This window comes from Melanotaenia boesemani, chromosome 15 (genome assembly GCF_017639745.1).
Source record: "Melanotaenia boesemani isolate fMelBoe1 chromosome 15, fMelBoe1.pri, whole genome shotgun sequence".
NCBI lineage: Eukaryota > Metazoa > Chordata > Actinopteri > Atheriniformes > Melanotaeniidae > Melanotaenia > Melanotaenia boesemani.
This window is the reverse complement of record NC_055696.1, coordinates 491,601-507,693: the sequence shown is the minus strand read 5'-3', so window position 1 is coordinate 507,693 and position 16,093 is coordinate 491,601. Positions and strand designations below refer to the sequence as shown.

At 44.6% G+C, this 16,093-nt stretch overlaps 1 protein-coding gene across 2 annotated transcripts in view; it reads left to right on the top strand.

The window, feature by feature from the left end:
- The window catches only part of sptbn4a (spectrin, beta, non-erythrocytic 4a), a 35,724-nt gene extending 34,141 nt beyond the window's left edge, over nt 1–1,583 (top strand). For both annotated transcript variants that reach the window (XM_042009113.1, XM_042009112.1), the window contains one exon: nt 864–1,583. In XM_042009113.1, coding sequence (XP_041865047.1) covers nt 864–1,163 — 300 coding nt within the window. In that variant the 3' untranslated portion in view covers nt 1,164–1,583. The remainder of the gene's footprint in view (nt 1–863) is intronic.
- Nucleotides 1,584–16,093: the final 14,510 nt, after the last annotated feature.

Genomic DNA, 16,093 nt, shown 5'->3' with positions numbered 1-16,093 from the left:
TGAAAAATAATGTTTCATAGCCTCAGCTAGAGATGTGACGTTCATTAACGAATCGATTCTTTTGAACGGCTCTTCGAAATGAACGATGGGAACCAAGTCACAGCTGTGAGCCGTTCATTTGTGAGCCATTCTTTTTATATACAAATTTTCCACACTGACTTCATCAGATTTGTGACATCATAGAAGTCTGATGTCCAACACGTTCCATTCATGTGAAGCATCTATGGACAGAGATTATTGTTCAGAAACAAATACTGTGAGTTCTATCCAGAACATTTACTAGAATTTGCACTGACTGCTCAGGTTTATCCTTTTTCATTTATATTTTTCCTATAATAATTTAATCTTGTATAGTAGATTTTATATAGGTACATATTTTGATTGTCATTCTTATATATTGTGAAATTGTGTAAGATATTGTAAGAACAAACCAGTCTTTTGAACTGCTCTTTGAATGAACGGCTCCTCAAGATCCGGCTCCCTTCAAAGAGCCATAAATCCCATCTCTAGCCTCAACCGTGATCGTTTTCTAACCTAATCAATTAATGTCACAGCCTAAACCCAGCCACAAAAGTGTGTAACTGAGGCAATACTTCCTGAACTCTGAAGTTAAAAAACAGCAGGTTTAATCAGCGATGAACTCAGATGTAAAACACCTGCTGAAGAGGATCTGGGTGTAGGGCTGGGCGGTATGGATCAGTACCAAACCTATCTGGTCACATCTGCTGATCTTGAGAAGATTCTGGGCTTCTCAGCTGTAATGATGTAATAACAGGCCAATTCCAAACCAGAATGTAAAAAAAAAAAAACAATATCAAGCAGAGTCTTTAAATAAGTTGTCTGTCTCATGCTGACCTCTGTAGGAGGACTTGAAGGCTTGGACTTCCAATATCGCCACTGCTATTTCCGAGCATGAGGCCATGGGCAAGTGGGACAAGCCAGGCACCTCATCCATGGACCCCGACCACTCAGAGAGGAAGGAGAAGTCAGAGGGCGACGCCGATGCCAGGTCAGAGAGGTCCGAGCTAGTGGAGGGGGAGGAGAGGTCCGAGAAGGAGAGGTCAGAGAAAGGCGATGGCTCTGAGAAGTTAGACACGTCTGAAATCGCTGACAAGCTGGAGGGCGGGGCGGGGGGGTCCAGCACGTCTGGAAGGAGCAAATGAGGAGCCCCTCGTGTTTTAATGTTATTCACTGACTAGAAGCATAGGAGGCAGTGGGTGGGAGGGATGGATGGAGAGCATGTTGGCAGAAACTCAGTCACAGAAGCTGAACGCACTGAGGCCACGCCCTCAGACTGACTCCTGTAACTGTGACGGACTAAACTCTCAGCCCCTCCCCTTCACCCAGGCAATACATCAGTGCTTGCATTGCGCCCCCTGCTGGTTGACACGGAGGTTGGCTCGGACGGACGGATGGACAGAATCCGAACAAATGGTTCCAGGAATTAGTCACTGTCACGTTTCATTGTTGATCGTTTAATCTCTTGGATTCACAGCATCTTTCTGTATGTACCTTTGAAAATGTAATGCTCTGTCTTACCAAGACAAACCCAAGAAGTGGTGAATGAAATGTTTCACAATATTTAAAAAAAAAGGGAAAAAAAAGTTTTTTGAAGCAATATACTTTTTTATTTTTTCTCTTTGTTAGAGAGAGAAAGGGGAAAAGGAAACAAAAAGTAATGTAAGAAGCAAATGTAAACTATATGATTTGTCACATCCACCTGAGCTTACTCCAGGCGTTGTGCACCTTAGACACTCGACACATCTGTATAGTAATCATAATGACATTTAATCCCATCACATGCCTAGCTTTGAATCATGTTAATATAATGGAATGCTGGTGTTACCACCTTACTTCAGTGGTGTCGATGAATAAACATTTCTACACTTTCTTTTCAGGTATTATTATTATGAATATGATTATTTTTCTCCATGATGATCCATGCCAAGAAAAGAGCTTTCCATCAGGTTCCAGTCCAACAACCCAAGTTGTGTTCGAAGTGATGATGCTCTCGTAACACAAAGCCTATGTGACGCAATGCCTTTGTATACATGACAAAAAAATCAGAACATTGCATGAAATATTCTATTAGTGCACCTGTTAAACTTGCCTTTATTTTTCTGTTCTTGACATACATTGGGCAGTATAGGAGTTGCAATAATTTAATGTGAGCAGGGATGAGAATGGGGATGTGTTTATCACGATCCACTTCTAAAAAAATAAATAAAATCCAAAAGGGGTTAGTCAGTTTGACAAAGCAGGGTTGCCATATCGTCATGTTAAGCATGAGGAGGGGCTACTCAGAAAAATAGAATCGACTCCTCCTTTATCTGGAACAGGAATAACAACTTCTGCTGTTTGTACTGTATTAGCGCCATTTATTTTCCACAGAATGTACTGAGTTCAGCTGTAAAATGCTCAATCACCACCAGGTTTGTGGTGCCCCCCCAAAGCCGCTGTCTGAGAGTTAAACCTCTCGAAGCTCAAACTGATTGGAGCCTCTCCATCGAAGGAACGTTAACTGTAAAATTCCCACAGTCCAAGTCATGAACTGTATATAACTATCTTTGTATGTATACCAGTAAATCCTGTGCTCTAATAAAAACAATACTCTGAACTAAAATGGGTAAAAGTTAAACGTTTGTATCAAGCCACAAATAAAAACAGTCATCACTCAAATATATTGATGTTTATTACATTTAAATAAAAAATATGCAAATTAGGAGTCACAATTAATTATTATAGTGTGTGTGTATATAAGGACACCAGTATCTAGTTATATTAAACACCTTTTACCAGGGAAGAGCAGCAGGACATACTGTAGGTATGCTTGTTGTATTTTTATATACCTATATTTATTCAGATCCAGGACTTGTCCCACAGCCCCAATAAAAGTAGTCGGTTCACTACTAACTGCTCCGGATAACCAAGTTACTGGTGACTAAACTGAGGTATGGTGAGATGACCAGGCATTGATCCACATATTGTTTGTGATATTTTTCTTTTTCTTCTTTTTTTTTTTTTTTTTTTTTTACTTACACATGTGAGTACACATGAAATTTCTGTAGTGTCATAAAACTGTGGCGACCAATGTACTAATGACAATAACAATAAAAAAGGAGGAATTGCACATCTATTTGATGAATCAGAGGCAGCAGCTGAGACCTTATTCAGAGTTGTTTCATTTTTTCGTTGCACCATGTTGCACCTCACCTGTGTAAAAATGACTTCTTAACCGTCTTCCTTTCCACAGAAAAAAAAGCCAAACACACTAAGATCACTGACTGGTGATTGTGGTGACAGAGGGCTGTGTCTGTCCACAGCCTTCAGATTAGCGAGATGAGAAGTTTGCTCTCATTGTGTTTTATTAGTACGTCACTTTGTTTGTTTTTACATAAGTGCCATGTCATGCAGTTTGCTGGGAAAAAAGCGCTTTAGGAGAGAAAACTACTGGTCATTTCATCTGAAGTGACACTTGTCTGACAGTCAGCCTGTCATTGCAATACATATTTTTTCACTGGATTAGGAACTGCGGCATTCTCCTGTGACTGTGATTGTCCTGGTTCATAGCAGATATTTAGCTGCATCACCATGTGCATTAAAAAATGTTTGCTTCCCATCACTTTTATGAAACACACAGGGGATATTTTCCTCTATGTTGTAACTTAAAACAGCCAAATAGATAGGCAGCATAAACCGTGAATGAAGACAAAAATATTGTGCAAACTTTGTTTCATTCATTGCTGGTCTTACAAGTGTGTATGTCTTTGTTACTTTACATTACAACTTGCTGCTATAACATTAAATAAACCTCCAAACTTGCTGACGCAAACTTGATGTGGAATTGATGTGGACACACACACAGGTCTCACATGCACTCTCATGTAGCGGAAACTTTGTTCCTCACTTTTATTTCATGTACAAGATGAGAGGGGTCTGCATTCAGTTGCATATTGATCCAATTAGCAATTAGCTTTGCATGAAGAGGCTGCAGCAGCACTGATTAGCACATATTCAGCTTAATATACACGTCACTCAAGCCTCACAACGAAGGTTGGACGTTTGCTGTAATACTAATAAACAGCCCAATGTGTGGCACAAAAATAATCTAAATGTATACAATAATGTCTCATAGAAGCATTTTGTGTATATAGCACCCCCTGGTGAGAGAGTGGAAATTGCCCCCATACTGATGCCTTGCTGCACAACTGAATCACCGCTAGAACGCAAGCAAAAGGCTGGTGCTCTCCTGACTGCGTGCAGCCAGCTCCCCTACGCCCCAAGGACGACCTTCTGACACTGTAATTGTGTCTTTTCTTACAGCCACCAAAAAAGGAAGAAAAAGAACAAAGAAAATCTTCCATCCAGACTGCAAACCGTGCTGTCTGACATAAAAAGGAATGGATGTGTCAGTAATTTATGTGAATAGAGATAAAGGTTCATGTCATTTTTTTATTTTTTGCACTAAAGTACAGGCCCCGTCCGCCGTGTGAAAGTGCAGTGGTGATGCTGTGGGTCTGAACACAAACACCCAAATGCTGCACAAATTCTGCACAACCTCGTGTATATTTTAAGAATGTACCTTTTAATTAGGATTTGGTTTTTTTGGAATGAAATTACATCTGCAAATATCTGTCTGTGGAAATATACGATATGGGTTTATCTCATAAAATCTGTTAATTCCTTCAATATTCCATTGTCTTTACCCCCCTCTGTACAGCAGATTTATAGCTTGAGACACTTTGTATTGTTGCTTTTTGTTCCAAGATTAGCCTATGTGTAATTTTAAAAAAATGAGACCAAATCATTTAGAAGGTTTTGACCTGTTATTCTAAGCCATCTTGAACAAGCAGAATTTGCACCTAAACGCCGTTTCAGTGTGAATTCAGTGCAATGTGCATCCATCTTTTACCAGATACTGCAGATATCTGGCAGGTCGCCGTTACAGCTGGAAGCATGGTTGAAAAAGAAAAAGAAATCCCAGGATAGTATTAAAGCTTGAGTGTTAGGTTACGCTAGTTTCATTTGACAGGAGGAGATACTTTGTACTGCAGAATTAAATTGAAATGACACTCATGCTTCATTATGACTAAAGGAATTTTAAATTTGAATGTCGCTGTTCTTCTCACCACCTATTTACAACCGGCTTGCAGTTGAGCCTGCTGGATCACACTTCCCAGAGATCACGCTTCACAAAGATCACGCTTCACAAGGATCACGCTTCCCAGAGATCACGCTTCACAAAGACCACGCTTCACAAAGATCACGCTTCACAAAGATCACGCTTCACAAAGATCACGCTTCCCAGACATGACACTTCACAAGGATCATACTTCACAAATATCACTCTTCCCAGACATCACGCTTCACAAAGATCACTCTTCCCAGAGATCACGCTTCACAAAGATCACTCTTCCCAGAGATCACGCTTCACAAAGATGACGCTTCACAAGGATCACTCTTCCCAGAGATCACGCTTCACAAAGATCACGCTTCACAAAGATGACGCTTCCCAGACATAACACTTCACAAGGATCATACTTCACAAATATCACTCTTCCCAGACATCACGCTTCACAAAGATCACTCTTCCCAGAGATCACGCTTCACAAAGATCACGCTTCCCAGAGATCACGCTTCACAAAGATGACGCTTCCCAAAGATCACTCTTCCCAGAGATCACGCTTCACAAAGATCACGCTTCCCAGAGATCACGCTTCACAAAGATCACGCTTCACAAACACCACGCTTCACAAATATCACGCTTCACAAATATCACTCTTCCCAGACATCACGCTTCACAAAGATCACTCTTCCCAGAGATCACGCTTCACAAAGATCACGCTTCCCAGAGATCACGCTTCACAAAGATGACGCTTCCCAAAGATCACTCTTCCCAGAGATCACGCTTCACAAAGATCACGCTTCCCAGAGATCACGCTTCACAAAGATCACGCTTCACAAACACCACGCTTCACAAATATCACGCTTCACAAAGATCACTCTTCCCAGACATCACGCTTCACAAAGATCACTCTTCCTAGAGATCACGCTTCACAAAGATCACGCTTCCCAGAGATCACGCTTCACAAAGATCACGCTTCACAAACACCACGCTTCACAAATATCACGCTTCACAAAGATCACTCTTCCCAGACATCACGCTTCACAAAGATCACGCTTCCCAGACATCACGCTTCACAAGGATCATGCTTCACAAAGATCATGCTTCACAGAGATCACACTTCACAAAGATCATGCTTCCCAGACAACACGCTTCACAAAGATCACGCTTCACAAAGATCACGCTTCACAAACACCACGCTTCACAAATATCACGCTTCACAAAGATAACTCTTCCCAGACATCACGCTTCACAAAGATCACGCTTCCCAGACATCACGCTTCACAAGGATCATGCTTCACAAAGATCACGCTTCACAGAGATCACACTTCACAAAGATCATGCTTCCCAGACAACACGCTTCACAATGATCACACTTCACAAAGATCACGCTTCACAAAGATCACTCTTCCCAGACATCACGCTTCACAAAGATCACGCTTCCCAGACATCACGCTTCACAAGGATCATGCTTCACAAAGATCATGCTTCACAGAGATCACACTTCACAAAGATCACGCTTCACAGACATCACGCTTCACAAAGATCATGCTTCACAAAGATCACTCTTCACAGACATCACGCTTCACAAAGATCACGCTTCCCAGACGTCATGCTTCACAAAGATCACGCTTCCCAGACATCACGCTTCACAAAGATCATGCTTCCCAGACATCACGCTTCACAAGGATCATGCTTCACAAAGATCATGCTTCCCAGACATCACGCTTCACAAAGATCGCGCTTCCCAGACATCACGCTTCACAAAGATCACGCTTCCCGGAGATCACGCTTCACAAATATACCGCTTCCCAGAGATCATGCTTCACAAAGATCACACTTCACAAAGATCACGCTTCCCAGAGATCAAGCTTCACAGAGATCACGCTTCACAAAGATCACGCTTCACAAAGATCACTATTCCCAGACATCATGCTTCACAAAGATCACGCTTCCCAGGGATCACGCTTCACAAAGATCACGCTTCCCAGAGATCACGCTTCGCAGAGATCACGCTTCCCAGAGATCACGCTTCACAAAGATCACGCTTCACAGAGATCACGCTTCACAAAGATCACGCTTCCCAGAGATCACGCTTCACAAAGATCACGCTTCGAAAAGATCACACTTCGATAAGATCACATTTCACGAAGATCAAGCTTCACAAAGATCATGCTTCACAAAGATCACGCTTCACAAAGATCACTCTTTCCAGACATCACGCTTCACAAAGATCACGATTCCCAGAGATCAAGTATCACAAAGATCACGCTTCCCAGAGATCACGCTTCCCAGACATCACGCTTCAAAAAGATCATGCTTCCCAGAGATCACGCTTCACAAATATCACTCTTCCCAGAGATCACGCTTCACAAAGATCACTCTTCCCAGAGATCACGCTTCACAAAGATCACGCTTCACAAAGATGACGCTTCCCAGACATAACACTTCACAAGGATCATACTTCACAAATATCACTCTTCCCAGACATCACGCTTCACAAAGATCACTCTTCCCAGAGATCACGCTTCACAAAGATCACGCTTCCCAGAGATCACGCTTCACAAAGATGACGCTTCCCAAAGATCACTCTTCCCAGAGATCACGCTTCACAAAGATCACGCTTCCCAGAGATCACGCTTCACAAAGATCACGCTTCACAAACACCACGCTTCACAAATATCACGCTTCACAAAGATCACTCTTCCCAGACATCACGCTTCACAAAGATCACTCTTCCTAGAGATCACGCTTCACAAAGATCACGCTTCCCAGAGATCACGCTTCACAAAGATCACGCTTCACAAACACCACGCTTCACAAATATCACGCTTCACAAAGATCACTCTTCCCAGACATCACGCTTCACAAAGATCACGCTTCCCAGACATCACGCTTCACAAGGATCATGCTTCACAAAGATCATGCTTCACAGAGATCACACTTCACAAAGATCATGCTTCCCAGACAACACGCTTCACAAAGATCACGCTTCACAAAGATCACGCTTCACAAACACCACGCTTCACAAATATCACGCTTCACAAAGATCACTCTTCCCAGACATCACGCTTCACAAAGATCACGCTTCCCAGACATCACGCTTCACAAGGATCATGCTTCACAAAGATCACGCTTCACAGAGATCACACTTCACAAAGATCATGCTTCCCAGACAACACGCTTCACAATGATCACACTTCACAAAGATCACGCTTCACAAAGATCACTCTTCCCAGACATCACGCTTCACAAAGATCACGCTTCCCAGACATCACGCTTCACAAGGATCATGCTTCACAAAGATCATGCTTCACAGAGATCACACTTCACAAAGATCACGCTTCACAGACATCACGCTTCACAAAGATCATGCTTCACAAAGATCACTCTTCACAGACATCACGCTTCACAAAGATCACGCTTCCCAGACATCATGCTTCACAAAGATCACGCTTCCCAGACATCACGCTTCACAAAGATCATGCTTCCCAGACATCACGCTTCACAAGGATCATGCTTCACAAAGATCATGCTTCCCAGACATCACGCTTCACAAAGATCGCGCTTCCCAGACATCACGCTTCACAAAGATCACGCTTCCCGGAGATCGCGCTTCACAAATATACCGCTTCCCAGAGATCATGCTTCACAAAGATCACACTTCACAAAGATCACGCTTCCCAGAGATCAAGCTTCACAGAGATCACGCTTCACAAAGATCACGCTTCACAAAGATCACTATTCCCAGACATCATGCCTCACAAAGATCACGCTTCCCAGGGATCACGCTTCACAAAGATCACGCTTCCCAGAGATCACGCTTCGCAGAGATCACGCTTCCCAGAGATCACGCTTCACAAAGATCACGCTTCACAGAGATCACGCTTCACAAAGATCACGCTTCCCAGAGATCACGCTTCACAAAGATCACGCTTCGAAAAGATCACACTTCGATAAGATCACATTTCACGAAGATCAAGCTTCACAAAGATCATGCTTCACAAAGATCACGCTTCACAAAGATCACTCTTTCCAGACATCACGCTTCACAAAGATCACGATTCCCAGAGATCAAGTATCACAAAGATCACGCTTCCCAGAGATCACGCTTCCCAGACATCACGCTTCAAAAAGATCATGCTTCCCAGAGATCACGCTTCACAAATATCACTCTTCCCAGAGATCACGCTTCACAAAGATCACCCTGCACAAAGATCACACTTCCCAGAGATCATGCTTCACAAAGATCACGCTTCACAAAGATCACGCTTCCCAGACATCACGCTTCACAAAGATCATGCGTCCCAGAGATCACGCTTCACAGAGATCACACTTCAAAAAGATCACACTTCCCAGACATCACGCTTCACAAAGATCACGCTTCACAAAGATCATGCTTCACAGAGATCACAATTCACAAAGATCACGCTTCCCAGACATCACGCTTCACAAAGATCACGCTTCCCAGGGATGACGCTTCCCAGGGATCATGCTTCCCAGAGATCACGCTTCACAGAGATCACACTTCACAAAGATCACGCTTCCCGGACAACACGCTTCACAAAGATCACGCTTCACAAAGATCATGCTTCACAGAGATCACACTTCACAAAGATCACGCTACCCAGACATCACGCTTCACAAGGATCATGCTTCACAAAGATCATGCTTCACAGAGATCACACTTCACAAAGATCACGCTTCACAAAGATCACGCTTCACAAAGATCATGCTTCACAGAGATCTCGCTTCACAAAGATCACGCTTCCCAGAGATCACGCTTCACAAAGATCACGCTTCGAAAAGATCACGCTTCGATAAGATCACATTTCACGAAGATCAAGCTTCACAAAGATCATGCTTCACAAAGATCACGCTTCACAAAGATCACGGTTCCCAAAGATCACGCTTCACAAACATCATGCTTCACAAAGATCACGCTTCCCAGAGATCATGCTTCACAAAGATCACACTTCACAAAGATCACGCTTCCCAGAGATCAAGCTTCACAGAGATCACGCTTCACAAAGATCACGCTTCACAAAGATCACTATTCCCAGACATCATGCCTCACAAAGATCACGCTTCCCAGGGATCACGCTTCACAAAGATCACGCTTCCCAGAGATCACGCTTCGCAGAGATCACGCTTCCCAGAGATCACGCTTCACAAAGATCACGCTTCACAGAGATCACGCTTCACAAAGATCACGCTTCCCAGAGATCACGCTTCACAAAGATCACGCTTCGAAAAGATCACACTTCGATAAGATCACATTTCACGAAGATCAAGCTTCACAAAGATCATGCTTCACAAAGATCACGCTTCACAAAGATCACTCTTTCCAGACATCACGCTTCACAAAGATCACGATTCCCAGAGATCAAGTATCACAAAGATCACGCTTCCCAGAGATCACGCTTCCCAGACATCACGCTTCAAAAAGATCATGCTTCCCAGAGATCACGCTTCACAAATATCACTCTTCCCAGAGATCACGCTTCACAAAGATCACCCTGCACAAAGATCACACTTCCCAGAGATCATGCTTCACAAAGATCACGCTTCACAAAGATCACGCTTCCCAGACATCACGCTTCACAAAGATCATGCGTCCCAGAGATCACGCTTCACAGAGATCACACTTCAAAAAGATCACACTTCCCAGACATCACGCTTCACAAAGATCACGCTTCACAAAGATCATGCTTCACAGAGATCACAATTCACAAAGATCACGCTTCCCAGACATCACGCTTCACAAAGATCACGCTTCCCAGGGATGACGCTTCCCAGGGATCATGCTTCCCAGAGATCACGCTTCACAGAGATCACACTTCACAAAGATCACGCTTCCCGGACAACACGCTTCACAAAGATCACGCTTCACAAAGATCATGCTTCACAGAGATCACACTTCACAAAGATCACGCTACCCAGACATCACGCTTCACAAGGATCATGCTTCACAAAGATCATGCTTCACAGAGATCACACTTCACAAAGATCACGCTTCACAAAGATCACGCTTCACAAAGATCATGCTTCACAGAGATCTCGCTTCACAAAGATCACGCTTCCCAGAGATCACGCTTCACAAAGATCACGCTTCGAAAAGATCACGCTTCGATAAGATCACATTTCACGAAGATCAAGCTTCACAAAGATCATGCTTCACAAAGATCACGCTTCACAAAGATCACGGTTCCCAAAGATCACGCTTCACAAACATCATGCTTCACAAAGATCACGCTTCCCAGAGATCACGCTTCCCAGAGATCACGCTTCCCAGAGATCACGCTTCACAAAGATCATGCTTCACAAAGATCACGCTTCACAAAGATCACGCTTCCCAGACATCACGCTTCACAAAGATCACGCTTCACAAAGATCACGCTTCCCAGAGATCACGCTTCACAGAGATCACGCTTCCCAGAGATCACGCTTCACAAAGATCACTCTTCACAAAGATTGCGCTTCACAAAGATCACGCTTCACAAAGATCACGCTTCCCAGAGATCACGCTTCACAAAGATCACGCTTCACAAAGATCACGCTTCCCAGAGATCACGCTTCACAAAGATCACGCTTCACAAAAATCACGCTTCCCAGACACCACGCTACACAAAGATCACGCTTCCCAGATGTCACATTTCAGAGACACCGGTATTCAACTGGAAGACATATTACACGGAGCGATGACACACAAAAAAAAAAAAAAAAAATTTTCATGCACATTAGACATGCCCCCCCCCCCCCCCCCCCCCCCCCTCTCTCTGTCTCTCTCTCTCTCTCTCTTTCTCTCTCTCTCTCTCTCTTTCTTTCTTTCTTTCTTTCTTTGTTTATGTTTTTCACTGCTAGTTATATTCCTACTAAAGCTAATTAGAACAACATTAAGAATTCAAAATTCCATTTCTGTTCCTTCCACCTTGATGTACAATGTGATGGTCCGTTCTACATTTGTGCACTAAAGGAAGAAATTATTCCTTATGTCATGGCTCTGTGTGTGTGTGAGAGTTTGCAGGTTGGGTTGAGCAGGTTGCCGTGGGGACGGAGGGCGGAGGCTGGAGCCTCAATTGACACCACCTGCAGCTCATCAGCGGGCTCGTTAGCCAGCTCTTCTCCCAGCTATTTAGAGTCATGCAGGAGCTCCAGTCTTCGCCAGATTGTCAATCAATGAAGGGTGGTAATCAGGCCTCTACCTACGATCTATCGGTGCTTTGCTCTTGGATTATTGACCTTGTCATTTTTTCTACAGACTAAGACCTTGATCCCCTCAGTTAACCTCAGCACCCAGGATTTTGGACTACTCCTCACATCAAGTTACCTGCCTGCCTGCTCGCCCTGCCTGCAACCAAGCTCACAACACCATCCACAGATAACATCTCCTGGTTCACCCCTCCACAGTCAGTCTCACGCAGAAACAGTAAGCCGCTGTCAATGCTGACACAACCCAGCATCTTTCCCTGCAATAACCCTCTGCCCTTTCCACAGAAGAGTTGCCCGGACCTGGATCAAGCTACCAACACTTATCATTAATAAACATTGTCGCACCTTTCTCCCGGCTGTCTAAGTGTTCTGCTTTTGGGTCCGCTTCCTGGTACCGCGGCTGCAGGCCGTGTCAGTACAATCTGGCCAAAAACCATGGACCCAGCAGACTCTTTTCGAACGGCCCTAACAGACCAAGGGAAACTCCTCGCCGAGCACGAGAGAGCCCTGCGCTTAATAGGAGAACAACAGGGTCATTGTAACCATCGCCTGGATGCAGTTTTCGAACAGATACGAAGTATTCACAGTCTATTATCTGTTTCATCCACAGCACCCACCGGACCTCCTCCCACAGCCGCCGTGCCCAGCCCTCCAGCTACTCCAGATCCCGTTTTCCGTGACGCCGCCTTCCCTACTCCTGAGCCGTTCTCCGGGGACATAAGCAGTTGTGGAGGTTTTGTATTGCAGTGCAAATTAGCCATTTCTCGCTCTCCCCGCTCCTTCCCCTCTGACTCCGCCAAGATTTCATTCATCATAGCCCTCCTCCGTGGGAAAGCGCTCTCATGGGCTCTGGCATATTTTCAGTCTCATCAGCTCGATTCAACCCTTTTTTCTTCGTTTCTAGACGACCTCAGCAGTACTTTTGATCACCCCTTAAGAGGAGCCGATGCAGTGAAACGACTGCTGAATATAAGACAGGGAAGTCGACCCGCAGCGGAATTCATCATAGACTTCCGGGTTCTGGCCGCAGAGACGGGTTGGCCGTCGGAGGTATTAAAGGGAATCCTGCTTAACTCCCTCAACGATCAACTCAAGGATCAGCTGGCTCTGAGGGAAGAAGCCGCCACTTTCGAGGAACTCGTCACCTCAGTAATCAAGGTGGATTCCAGGCTAGCCGAGAGGCGTAGAGAACGCGGAATCCGGAATTCCCAGCTCAGCGAACGGACGGCCGCCAGGCTGGAGATGCCGTCGGGCGGTGCTAGCTCCAACTTTCCGGCTCTACCCGAACCAACTGGAGAGGAGGAGCCAATGCAGGTGGGACGAACTGGTCTAACGGCAAAAGAACGCCAGCACCATACCCGTAATCATCTGTGTTATTACTGTGGGTCAGCAACACACCTAGTTTCAGGCTGCCAGCTGCGGCCAAAAGATGGTGCCCGCCAGTAGGGGCAGGAGTACTGGTGGGCGGAGCTCAACAACCGAATCCTCCACGTTGTGTGTTTACTGCAGTTCTCTCCATAGACGGTACAGATCATCAGTTACAAGCTTTAGTCGATTCTGGAGCCGAACAGAACCTGATGGATCCAGATACGGCACATCGTCTCGGTCTTTCCCCCGTCGCTCTGACAAACCCCATCTCAGTGACTGCTTTGGATGGTAGGATTCTCACTACCATCACCCATACTACCGGTCCTCTCTCATTACAAGTTTCCGGTAATCACACAGAGACCGTCAGATTCCTTCTGTTTCCTGTTGCTAACAGTCCTCTCATTCTAGGATATCCCTGGCTAGCATTGCACAACCCGCACATCAACTGGAGCCAGAACCGCGTAGAGAGTTGGAGTCTTTTTTGTCTGTCAAACTGCCTCAGATCAGCACGTTCCCCCACTAATTCTCCGGCCCATCCTCCTGAAAGTCCAGTGGATTTATCAGCCATCCCTCCAGTTTACCACGACTTAGGTTCAGTTTTTAGCAAGGATAAAGCTATGTCCTTACCACCACACCGACCGTACGACTGCGCCATAGACCTGGTCCCCGGAGCCACATTTCCGAGCAGCAGGTTATATAATCTGTCCAAGCCCGAACGTGAGGTGATGGAAAATTATATTCATGAGTCACTGGATGCAGGCCTCATCAGACCTTCATCATCTCCCCTCGGTGCAGGGTTTTTCTTCGTCCAGAAAAAGGACAAAACCCTGTGGCCGTGTATTGATTATCAAGGACTGAATCACATAACCATCAAAAACAAATATCCATTACCTCTGATATCATCTGCTTTTGAACCCATCCAGGGGCCAGGATTTTCACCAAGTTAGATCTACGAAATGCCTACCACTTAGTCCGGATACGAGAGGGAGACGAATGGAAAACTGCCTTCAATACTCCCCTCGGTCACTTTGAGTATCGGGTTATGCCTTTTGGTCTCACAAACGCTCCAGCCGTCTTCCAGGCCCTAATTAATGATGTCTTACGTGACTACCTGCATCACTTTGTTTTCGTGTATCTGGATGACATACTCATTTTCTCTCGATCCCTCACAGAGCACCAACAGCACGTGCGTCTGGTCCTGCAACGACTGTTGGAGAACCGCCTGTACGTCAAGGCTGAAAAGTGCGACTTCCACGTTTCCTCGATCTCCTTCTTAGGATACATCTTCCAGGGCGGGCAGGTGAAGACGGACCCCTCCAAAGTCAGGACAGTGGCTGAATGGCCCACACCAACCAGCAGGAAGGCACTGCAACGCTTTCTTGGGTTCGCAAATTTTTACCGACGCTTCATTAGGAACTACAGCATGGTGGCGGCTCCTCTCACAAGGTTGACCTCAGTTAAGCTCCCCTTCATCTGGACCCCGGAGGCAGGACAGGCCTTCAGCACCCTCAAGGACCGTTTCATCTCAGCTCCCATTCTGGTTCAACCAGACCCTGACCGACAGTTCGTCCTTGAGGTAGACGCCTCCGATTCCGGGGTGGGGGCAGTGTTGTCCCAGCGCTCAGGTAAGGGGGATAAATTACACCCCTGTGCTTTTTTTTTTCTAGACGATTATCCTCTTCTGAGCAGAATTATGATGTGGGCGACAGGGAGCTGTTGGCTGTAAAGCTAGCCTTGGAGGAGTGGCGGCACTGGCTGGAGGGAGCTCAACATCCCTTTTTGGTTTGGACAGATCACAGAAACCTGGCGTATTTACGAAGCGCGAAGAGGTTGAATGCCCGTCAAGCGCGCTGGTCACCTTAAATTACGACTTACAGATCAACAACCCCTAAGACTTCAAGTGTAGGGACATGTAGTAAGAACAATATTTATAGAAAAAAGGTTTATGTCTTACAATAGCATGTCGACCTTTTGGCATTGAATGTCAAGAGTGCCACATAAACTAATACATACAAATTTTATTAAATATATCAAAGAAACAAAACTGCATGACATAATATACATAAAAATAAATAAATATAAGACTGATAAACATAAAATCTAATGACAAAAAATAAGAGCAATTAAATGTATTTTCCTTTATATGCTTATTTTATATTTATCTTATTCTTTTAAAATATTTCTATTTTTTCTTGCTTGTAAATTGTTCAATTTTTCTGTACATATGTTTTGATCTGTTTATTTTTTAAGGTTGTTGATGTTTACCCCTTCATTTAGTTTATTTTTCTTTCATTCCTTTTCATTTTCTTGTTATTTCTGTTGTTAATATGTTTGGCTTCAGCATTTAAGCCAGCTGAGTATGAGCATGAGTTGTCAACTTCGTTTTAT